Raw genomic sequence first — 12,080 nt, forward strand, 5'->3', positions numbered from 1 at the left:
CTCGTTCAAACCAGGATAGGAGAAGGCATCTAACCGTAGTTGCCATTCCAATTCCTTGTTTTCTAAAATTAGTGGTGTCGGTCCACCTCTTCCTATATTTAGTACTTGATCTATTACAGTGAATTCAAAGCTGTGCCCCTGTTTTTTTGAAATATGCTTAGCTAATGCATTCACTAGTAATTATAACAACACTGCTGACAATTATAATTCAGTAGTCAATAATTATGAATTTAGTTTTATTACGACTTTTAGTTCTGATTCCAAGACAATCCAATTCGTTTTGTATAAAAATTGGTACTTTATTTCTAATAATCAACTACTTCTGGATAGATTAGGTAAGAAACCCAAGGTTACTTACAGAAGGGGTAACAATTTGAAAGTTCTACTGCAGAGGCATAGCACATCTAATCTGATTACAAAGGCGAAAGGGTCATTTCAGTGTGGGCACAGTAACTACTGCCACCTCGTGAAAACGACTAGTGTTTTCTCTATTCGTGGAAGACAATTTAGAATTAACCATAAATTAAATTGTGAGTCTAGATCTATTATCTACCTGGCAACTTGTAACTGTTGCCTAGCCTTCTACATAGGGAAATCGGATAGAAGGTTAAGGGACAGAGTGTACGAACATGTCTATGCTATGAGGAAGCAAAATAATGAAAATGCATTAGCTAAGCATATTTCAAAAAAACCAGGGGCACAGCTTTGAATTCACTGTAATAGATCAAGTTCCATGATTCTATAAGTTGTTTGCCCTAATGAAATGTTTTTATGTTTGAGCACACTGTGTCATTTAGTGAAGGCTTGGGAAAAAGCTTAGGTTAAGATCATTGTATATTGAATAAAGACTGGGGCCAATTTAATGTGGTTAATATTTCTAATTTGACCCACATAAGTAAATTTTATTTTAGAAATTTTCTTAGAATTTTTGCTTAGAATTTTATTTTTGCTTAGAATTTTAAAACATATAAAGTTGTATATAGCTGATATAAATGGTGATAGAAAATGAAATGTAATAACATTGATTTTAGGCATTTGATAGGTACACATATATAATTGATGAATAGGGTTAGTGGATAAGTTTCACTTATATTTATATAGATTTTACACAATATTTTTAACATAATATTTTTAAATGATGTTTTTACTCATATAAAGTTGGTTTACGGATATGATTTATATGATGGATGTTTTTGTTTCAAATTGATATGTCTTTTTAAATGGCGTTATTTGGAGCACGCAATGACGTGGTATTAAAAGCCTGATTTGGCGGGTGTTTTTGAAATTACCTCTGAAGAAGCTGTAGCAGTGTCTCCAGTGAAAACGCCTGTATTATTGTTTTGTATCAATAAATTTGGCGTTAAGGTTCCGTTTCTTGCCAAGTTTTTATTTTCTGCTAAAGTTCGCTTTTTATTGGTGTTGGCTGTAATTGGCGTAAGCTGTTTATGTACAGCTTGGTATTCAGGAAGGGCTTGCACTTCGAGGAGTCTGCATTTTCGTTTTTCAACTTTTCTTAAAACAATGACAGGATGTTTTTTTGAACTCCACGTATGTATATATGAGTGTACGTATGTGATAGAATATGATATGAAGTAATATAAAGTAATATAATATGAATATGAATGCATACTGAATAAAGTCTCCCAACTTTTAGGAAGGCTAGCAAGCAATTAAAGTTCCCTTTTCATACATAAAGATTACATTTCTTGTGTAGGGACTGTGTTTATACATGTTTGTATGTGAAAACTTCCATATATATGTGTATATGTAAGGAATTTGATATATCTTAAAAAATGTCTTAAAAAATGTAAACAGATCCTGAACAGTATTTTCAAAAATGATGTTTAAAATAGTATTTAAAATGTGTAACATGAGATTAACTTTCCACTTATTTATTTCCTTTACTTTGTTTTAATAATTCACTAACTATATCATTGTTTATATATACATGTTCCTATTCTTTTTCTCTTTATCTCATGATTCTTGTATGTTTTAAATAAATAAATATTTAATTAAATGTATTCAATAAATATATTTAAATTAATATTCGTTCCTTAAACATATAAAAATGTTTTATATATATTTTTAATATTTCATTAAAACTTTTTACGTTCCTTAGGTTTAAAATATATAATTAAATGAGTGATTGGATGGATAATTGATTTGAATAAATCAATATCTTTAGACCTTCATTCCTCTTCGCTCTAGAGCATATCTCCACCTCTCCAGGGTCTCCTCCACCTGTTCCCTACTCTCAGTACAGATCACAATGTCATCTGCAATCATCATAGTCCACGGGGACTCCTGTCTGATCTCGTCTGTCAACCTGTCCATCACCATTGCAAATAAGAAAGGGCTCAGAGCTAATCCTTGATGTAATCCCACCTCCACCTTAAACGCATCAGTCACTCCCACCGCAGACCTCACCGAAAACTGTACAGAAATAATACGTTCAAGATACAGTGTCAAAATGAACGCCTAATATGTAAGCACTGCAGTACTTTATGTTTAGAGGTCTTGAAGAGGCATAGACTAAAACATATGCACTGAATTTAAGGAAATCAGTAACAGCAGCACTTGCAGATGGCAGCATGTCTGTCTAGCAACCTAAATGAAGAACACAAGCTGCATCATGCTATAAGAAAACTATTAGAAAGTAGCGAGGTTGGGTATTAAATACCACAAATTTTACAAAATATTTTTGCTCTTTTTGATGATATTTTTCACAACTTTAGTGGTCCGGCTGACAAAACCATACCAGCAAGAGGCCGGTTACTATCAGGCAAGAGGCCAATTACTAGTGGTATGTCACGGGGATCAGTGTTGGGACTACTACTGCTCAGAATGTACTTCTCTGAAGTCAAGATTAATGTGGAAGTCCTGCGGATGACAAAGTCTGCTGACTAGTGCAAGCTCGGGGCAATCACTGAATCCTCCAATGATGCAGAAAGACAGGATTAGTGCCAGAACCATGGCCTAAAACGAAATGGGGAAATAAAAAAAGACACCCGTTGGGAAATCAAATACCCCTGCAAATTACATCAATAGCACACCTCTAACAATAGACTCAAAAGTGAGAGATCTAGATGCACATACGGATAGTAGCCTCATCTTTGACTGCCAAGTGTCCAAAGTGGTGAGGAAGGCCTATGTTGCACAACGTATTAGTAAAGGTATGGCAACCAGATCCAAGGAAACTATAGTCCTGCTGTACTCAATCATTAGATCAATACAAGTACAATGCGCCATTTGGCATGTACCCGACTAGGCACATACAGCAGTTGGAGCAACCTCAGTGGTTTCTCACAACGATAATACAAGTTGTAAACATGTCCTATGCAGATAGTCTAAAAACCCTATCCCTTTACTCGGTCTCCTATCAACTATTAAGGGGCGATCTACATCTGACCTACAAGGCACTCACAAATCCCTGATGGAGCTGCTATACATCCACAAGTCAAACATGACAGTCACCTGAACTAGTGATCTAAACTTACTGACTCAAACAAAACATGCTGGAGAGACATTGGTCTCAAAGATTGCCCCTTCTTTGAACAGGCTTCCTATTCACATTAAAGCAGAGACCTTCCCTGGCCCTCTTTAAACACAATTTGGATCAAAGGATGGGGAATCGCAAATTTACTCCTGCAGTACTGCCCATGTTCCTTATGGACAGCGACAATCTGTAAGATAGTCAAGGCACAGGCACAAATACATGCCATCCCTTTGCCTCTAGGGGTCATATATTGGATAAAATCTGGTTATACTAGCTAGGCTTGTAAGGGCTGTTAAGTAGTTAGCCTAGTAATTTCCTATGAACCTATACTGACTGGCACCAGACTGAAAGGACAAAAGAAACTTCTGGACCAAGTTAAAATGTAAGTGAGGGTAGACGTTTCTTTCAAGTATTACAACTTCACTGGAACATGCTTTCAGTTTGAGATTGCTTTTTAATGTTTTGTTTCAGTAGATTTACCAGAAGTGACATTCATGAACATTGCCATTTCACAGCAATACAATGACAACTTACACTTGACAACTGCTTTTAACCTAATCACATCACACATCTCAAAGGTAATGATCCTAAATTCCAGGGTTCATGCCTTCCCTCACTAATATTTTGCACCAGCAGCTGTTCTACTATGCTTGCAAAGAACAGTAAAAGTTGCAGATACCAAACTTGCCTCATCATCTTCATCTGTGAACTCCTGTATGTCATCATTATTACTGTATCCTTCAGAGTATACAGACTCCACCTCAAACTCGACACTAAACTGGTCAGACTCAGAGTCCTGATCATACCAGCTATCAGAGTTTTCACTTGCCGAAGCATTACCACCCTGCAACAAAAAAGTCAATGTAAGGGCAGATGCAATCACTCTATTTGAGCCAAAAGTTCTCAACTATAACCAGAATTTCTTAGTTTAAAAATAACAGGTAATTATAACGCTAAGCAGGCCATAGTTGCAGTAAAAACAGCAGGTAATTAATGAATTCAAGTTCTACCTTACTTGAAAATGAGTAATTCAAAGCCTGTCTGCTGCATGCAAGGCATAAAATCAGTCAGGTTTACATGAGTGTTTAACTTTAGGGTTCATCTTTTGAGAGGTTCTGAAAGCATAAATCATAAAGGTGAGAATGCAACTAGTCATCACAAATTGCAAACTTTTGCAGTCATGTGAACAACAAAAGTTCAAAGCAATGGTAAGAAATTATTACCATAAACACATTCTCTCTGGTTCAGATCCTGATGTAAACAGACTGTAGTGACAACAGTAAATCAGCAACAATCCAAAACAAAGTATAATAATGAAAAGAATGTCAATCCATGAAATCTTTAATACTGCCTGCAAGCTGCAAGAAGCACCACAACTGCGCTCCAAAAATCAGTAAAAAGACAAATTTAAGAATCTTTTTAATGCATTTATATCAATATCGAAAGATGAAAATAGTGAACGATATTTCATAGAACCTAAAATATCTAAACCACATATCATCGAACATTCAAAACAGCAAATCTTTTCCTTGGGAAAAATTTTGCTATTTCGAAACACATACACAAATACAAGCACACCTGAAAAAGCATCAATCCACACACACACACACACACACACACACACACACACACACAATCCTAGAACTAGCCCTACACTAAACTGTACATACACTACTATCTACCCACTTACCTTAACCCAAACCCTAACCCCAAGGTCTGTCACTATAGCACACTCATCTAACCCGCGCCCTAACTCACTTAACCCACCCCTAACCAATGCCCTAACCCACCCCTAACCCTAATTCACCTAACTCGTGCCCTAACGACTACACAATCGTACACTTACCTGAACCAGACCCGTAACTTTCCACCACAGCGCTGAAAATAGTGAAGCCACAGAACCGGCCAACAAAATTATTTCTCTAGGAAAGAATTCAGTGTTTGCAACTTTAGCGTTCGCTCAAAACGGGTCGATATTAGAAAATTTGAAGTTTTAAAACTTCAATGTTCTGATATAGACCCTTTTTAACACCAAACAGGTGCTTGACAAACTTATCAGGTACCCATCAAAGGTGGTTAAGCACTTGGCTCAAACTATATCATTAGGAGTGCAAAGTGGTCCCAACAGAAGAGCCTTGGGAAGCCATTTAAACGCTACCTGAACTTTAACAGTCAGAAAGTGCTTACTGGCTTCCTGAAGCTCTTCTTGGGTGGCCACTTTTTGTGAGGCAGCACTAAGTGTGCTTTGCTACAATATTATTTTTCTTTCTTTTATAATACATGGGAACAGGTAAAGCTCCATGTACTACAAAAAAAATTATGACCAGGTCTCACCAATTATAATCCAGGATATTCTACCATCTTCACGTGAATGTCAGTACTCGCATATCTGAGGTAATTTCTTAGCATCAGTATCTTCAGCACATACGTAGCCATGGTGGTGCAGCGGTAGCATTGTCGCCTCACAGCAACACGTTCTCCCGTACGATTCTCAGCTGGAGTGCCGTGTGGAGTCTGCATGCCCTCCCCGTGGTAGAGTGGCATTTGAAAGACATGCGTGCCTTCGTTGAAGTTTGGGCGTCAGGCTGGCACCTCAGCACCGTAAAAGTCTACTGCCAATCATTAGCAGACAGGAGTTCCACTGTGGTGACCCCTAACCAGAAAAGCCAAAAGAAAAAGAAGCATCTTCAGCACATAACATACTGGTTATGCTCAGAAAGCTAAACTTAACCTACTATTTTAAGTACTCTAAGGGAAAGCACCAGACATGCAGGAGAAACTTATTCCACAGGTATTGACAAGTTCACAGATACTTAATCTGTTAATGGGATAAGCTCACTAGGCATAAGCACTAATTGCCAAACAAAGTTAAGTGGCTAACTCAGGACAACACGGGATGAGAGATTAAGATTCAAACCCAGACTGCCAACACTCCAGCCCAACATCTTAAACAATTCTCCAGCTGCCCAAAGAGGAACCAGACAGTTTAAATAGCTGGCTGAAATGTTCACTCCTCAAGGCAGCCACACACAGCTCTTAAATACATCACTATGTTTTATTTTTATTACTTTAGGACAGGTATGTTTCAGGTGGACAACCTACATTCGGTTATGCCACATTCAACTTCAATTACATGGAAGAGCTCTCCGATCTTGTGGCCCAGGCAGGTATGACCCTAGACCCGAGTAGCATCCTGCATTCACCAAAACTGATACCACAGTACAAGGGGATAAGATGATCAACTTCAACAACTGGCTAAGCATCTTCTGGTGTCAAAGGGATCCAGTATCTGTCTGCCTGGGATGACATGCTTGATAGGCCACGATGCTTCGCCAGAGATGGCCTGCACCTGTCACCCCTGAGATTCAGAATATTGGCCAAGGCTCTTGCCACCCCCATAGTGCCTTTTTTAGGCAAGGCTCAAAAAACAAACCCACCGCCACAGAACTAGAGGAAATAAAGCAATGTTACTCAATGCTAGGAGTCTAAACCTCAAAATGCACTCACTTGAGGCACTCCTTAAAATGGGAGAACATAGATATCTGTGTAGTTAGAGACCTGGTTCAAGGCTCCCAAGAGCACCCCAGCACTACCAGGCTATAATTCATACCGCACGTTTCAGCCACAAAACCCGGACTGAAACACAAAGGTGTGTCCATATTCATAAATGACATCCACATCTCCAGGCTAGTTGCAAAATACGATGCCTCTGAAATCATCCAAGTGCAACTAACCCAGGGCAAAAATGCATTCCAAATTGCAGCTTGTTACAGATCCCCCACCATGACTCAGGACTCTCACTCCTTGTTCCTGGGGACATTGGAAAAAACGAGGGTCCAACCAAATACCATAGTAATGGGCGATTTCAACTACCCCAACAAACTGGGAAAACTACTCCTGTACTAACCCCCTTGCTCAACGGTTCCTGGAGTTCATTAACGCCATGGATCAACTTGTCAATGCCCCCACCAGGGGCAACAATATTCTGGACCTGGTCATTACCAACATGGGTGACCGGTGCTCAACACCTGAGATCAACTCCTCGCTAGTCAGATCAGACCATAAACTAATCACTCTAGATATCCACATCCCGACCCCACCCCCACAAGAGGAAACCATTGTAAAAAATTTTTTCAAAGCGAACTTCACACTTCTCAGTAAGAAACTAAGCTCTCAAAATCCTCCAAAGCTAATTTTGAAAGGAAAATTGCCATGGATTCCAAAGACAACCACAAGGCATTCTTTAACTATGTCAAGAATCTCCATGGCAACACCCAGATCTGCACCAAGCTACAACAGAACGGCACAAAATATACAGAGCCAAGTGATATTCCCAACATATTGGCAGATAGGTTCAGTGCAAACTTTACTCCCCCCCCCTCACCTTCCAAAGGGCCTATAACTATATCAGATGGTTGTAGACTCCCTGCCCCTCACCTTCCAAAGGGCCTATAACTATATCAGATGGTTGTAGAGCCCCAACAATCACACACAGGTAAAAACGGCACACTAAAGCCAAAAACACAGCATCCATGGGACCGGACAACATCCCAGGCTGCTTCTTACACAAACTCCAAAGTGAACTAGCCCCCCCCCCCACCTAAAATCCATGTTCAACCACAGCCTCACCACAGGCTATATGCCCAAAGAATGGCGCACAGCAACAGTTATACCACTCCACAAAAGAGGAACCACCACAGACCCCAGGAACTATTGACCTATTAGCCTGGCAAGCCTGGTCTGCAAGCCCATGGAACGCATCATCATGGAACTCATTAACAAAGATCTAGGTAACCTTCAAACTCTGTATACTACCCAATTCGCATTTGTAAAAGGTAGGTCATGTCTCCTAAACCTGGTAGAATTCTCTGAAACAGTTACTAAGGCTATAGAGGAGGGCAAAGGTGGTCCACACAGCCTACCTGGACCTCGCTAAAGCCTTTGACACTATTCTTCATTCAGGAATTATTGATAAACTCACCAACCTTAAACCCTTGCATCAAGAGATGGGTGGCCAACTGGCTCATGGACAGAACCCCACATGGTAAGAGATGCTGACTCCAGACCAGACTCCAAACTAGTGACAAGTGGAGTACCCCCGGGTTCAGTTTTGGGACCCCTCCTGTTCGGTATATACTTCTATGAAGTGCAAGCGAACACCAAGGGTCTACGACTAACCAAGTTCGCAGATGACTGCGAACTGGGTGCCATTATAGATTCCCCTGCCGACACAGACATCCTGCAAAAGGGCCTCACAAGACTGACACCTGGTATCAAAATCATGGCCTCTATGACAAAAAGTGCATTGTTACCCCCTTTGGCAAAAACACAGTACCCATGAATTACCAAATAGGAGGAAATACACAACACAAAGTGTGATAAGAGACTTTGGGACCCAAGTGGATAGTAATCTTTCCTTTGATAACCACACTGCCACAGTGGTCAGAAAATCTTTCTACGTGGCCCACTTAATCACAAAAGGGTTTGCATCTAGAACTAAAGAAGAAGTCATCGTTCCTCTCTACTCATCACTTATCAGACCCCTCAATGAATACAATGCCCCATTTGGGATGTACCTTACAAGACACCAACAACTTGAGAGGCCCCAAAAGTACCTCACCAAGAGGATCGCTGGCCTCAAACAATTGCCCTATGCCGACCGGCTCAAGAAACTCAAACTCTACTCAGTCACATACCGCTTACTCTGAGGAGACTTCTGTCTGACATACAAAGCTATGTCAAACCAGGAATCGTTGGACATGCTCCACTTGAAATCCCATTCTCCCCGAGCTACACGCTCTAGGGACCTAAACCTCACCACAACAATAAATAGGACATGCTGGAGGGATAGATCCGTGTCTCAGAGACTTCCCATGCTCTGGAACAAAATTCCCATCCACGTCAAGCAGAGCTCGTCATTAGCACTATTCAAGAGAAACCTTGATAAGTGGATGGGTGATAGGAAGTTCATCCCTGGGATTATGTCTGGGGCAACGCTCAATAGAGGGGGCAGAAATTTAACAATACATGGGTGGCGAAAGCCAATACACTGCTGGCTAGGCTTGCTATGGCCCTCGGGCCGATAGCCTAGTACCAACCTATGAACCTATAAAATGTTAATACCTGGAACTGAACATCTGATGGTGCTTGAACATTTCTGCTTTATTTTTCAAATCTAGCAGAACCCAAGTATACCTTTGCGTATTTTACTACTCTGCCTATGCCACTAATAAAACTGTGCAACAAGGAATGCCTCAATGTGCAATAAACAAAAAACTGTTAATATGGGGGTCATGTGACATAAAAGCCATTGCCTGCACTTGCACACATGAACCTCCCAGTAACTAAAGTGAACAGCAGTTGCACACATGAACCTCCCATTAACTAAACTGAACAGCAGTTGTGCACTCAGAAACAGAAGTCCAATCAACACGGTCACAATGTCCATAATCTTGCCAAAGTACTACAAAATGATGACTGGACACATGAGAATGGTGTGTGTGTTTTTGGAAATGCACTTCTGAAACAAAAAGTAGTCATGATCATCTACCCTATCATACTCTTAAATCCATCCGCTTTTCTCTAGATAGATATGCGTTCACACAGGGGCAATAAACAGCAAACCAACAATTCAATAAAAATGCCAGTATCTAAGACGCTTCATTTGTTCTGCAGTTTCTTAAACTTTGCTTGTTTAGTTCTGTACTAACAGTCTCCTGCCCAATGGAATGTGCTTTGCCACACTGGTGCAGAAGACTGAAACCAGGCAAGGATTCCCTTCGGAGGGTTCTTGTGAAGATGTACTGGACTTCTTTCCTAAATAGTGAAAACAGTAGTGTCATGCTAAATGCAACTCATCAGCTTTCTTCAAACAAATCTATAGGTTGGTACTAGGCTATCAGCCCTAGGGCCTATACAAGCCTATCCATAACAATTCCCTGGCTATTTCTTCCCACACTATTTACTTCCCTGGACCCCTGTCTAGCAGGGGGACTGACGTGATCCCCGGGGTAAATTTCCTTTCTCGCATCCAATCGTCAAGGATCCTTTTGAAGACGGCCAAAGAGGCACTTTGCTTGACATGTATCAGAGTCTGGGGAGTCTCTGGGTCAGGAACCTATCCCTCCAGCAGGTTTTGTTTATTGTGATGACTGCAGTCTTTAGTGTACAACTTTAACATTACAGAACTGACAGGTAACAACTTCTTTTCAAACAGCACTTCTGCAAAAATCCATAAAATAGCATGCCTTTTTCTGCTCATTTTTATAAGACTGATCTAGTACAGGCTTCTGAACAAGCTGGTTATTCATAAACATGACTAGGCTGAGAGCTAAGAAAATTTACAGAGTAATTTAGAATTCCTGGAATGTCAATGGCCCAAAACAAACACTTCTTCTAACTATGAGACTGCTAAGCATTCTCCCTCAGGTTTCCCCTGAAGTGGAAAAAGACCCAGTTTCATCTTTCTGGCCAATAAAGCACATTAAAATAATATTTCAAACTGGCTAGGTGCTTCTAAGAGGTACAGTACCACCTCGCATTGAGTGTGGAAATTGTGCTAAGTTTCTTTGAAGCATCACACAACTGGACCATTTCATCCAGAAGCTCAAGAATATCAGAAATCACTGAAAACTTGGAAAACCAGGTGTGCACGAATAAGGGATTACAGACCAGGATGACAGGAATAGAAATGGAATAGTAAAAAGACGTCCTGAAAAAACAGTCAGAGTGGGGGAGTGCTTTAAGATTAACCAGTAAAGCAGACAGAAAGGGCAGTAAAGCCACTAGGAAGCTACCAGGATCAAGCTACCAGTGTTTTTAACAATCTTTTGAACCAAACTAAAAAGACACACAGGGCAGAAAAGCATTTGTGCCTTGAAGGCAACTAGCAGGAGCTTTAAAAGAAAAAAGTTCTGCATTATGACATAATGGCAAGAATACTCTCTAGAGCAAAAATTCTTCTGCCTTAACAAGATGCTTATTTATCAGTCTAACTTGGCTGATGACAAAAAAAACTCCAGCAACTAATTATGAATTCTGAAGCACAGAAAACCAAAATAAAAGTTCCTCTCATAGCTATTAATACAACCAAAAAAGGTAAGATTTAACTCTTGCAAAGTCTGCTGCAATACCATATCACTGCAGTACAGATGGTCTTTCAATAAAATGAGTCTCCAGTGCAAAAACAGGTTCTAAAGTTTGAGTCCATGCTGCTGCAACAGAAAACATTACGCTCCAACACCTACTGTTACTGGAAGAGTTGTCACACAATTATACCAGGCTCTTATCACAGACTATATTTAAACAGTGCCCTAGCCACAGATTTAGCATGGATGAACATATGCCCAAAAGACTGCAGTGGTAAAATATTCCAAGATCCTCAAGTAAGTCTAATTTGTATTACTTTAAGAGGTGGCCACTTCACAATTGAACTGAGACAAGAAACTTCTTAAAGCAGCTGCTCATCGCAAGGGTGCACTTTAACACGTCTCTGCAAGGGTGCAACTTAACACGTCTCTGCAAGGTTTTCTGAGGGTGATCACAGCATAAAGGAAAGCACAGTTAGCAAGCTATTTATGAATAG

At 40.2% G+C, this 12,080-nt stretch overlaps 1 protein-coding gene across 1 annotated transcript in view; it reads right to left on the reverse strand.

The window, feature by feature from the left end:
- MDM2 (MDM2 proto-oncogene) overlaps positions 1 to 12,080 on the reverse strand; it is a gene marked incomplete in the record, with an annotated part of 152,118 nt that overhangs the window by 56,682 nt on the left and 83,356 nt on the right. Inside the window, 1 exon segment of the mRNA XM_044088019.1 lies at positions 4,184 to 4,340. Coding sequence (XP_043943954.1) covers positions 4,184 to 4,340 — 157 coding nt within the window.

Source organism: Protopterus annectens, chromosome 11.part0, assembly GCF_019279795.1.
Source record: "Protopterus annectens isolate FY-2018-M chromosome 11.part0, PAN1.0, whole genome shotgun sequence".
Lineage (NCBI taxonomy): Eukaryota > Metazoa > Chordata > Ceratodontiformes > Protopteridae > Protopterus > Protopterus annectens.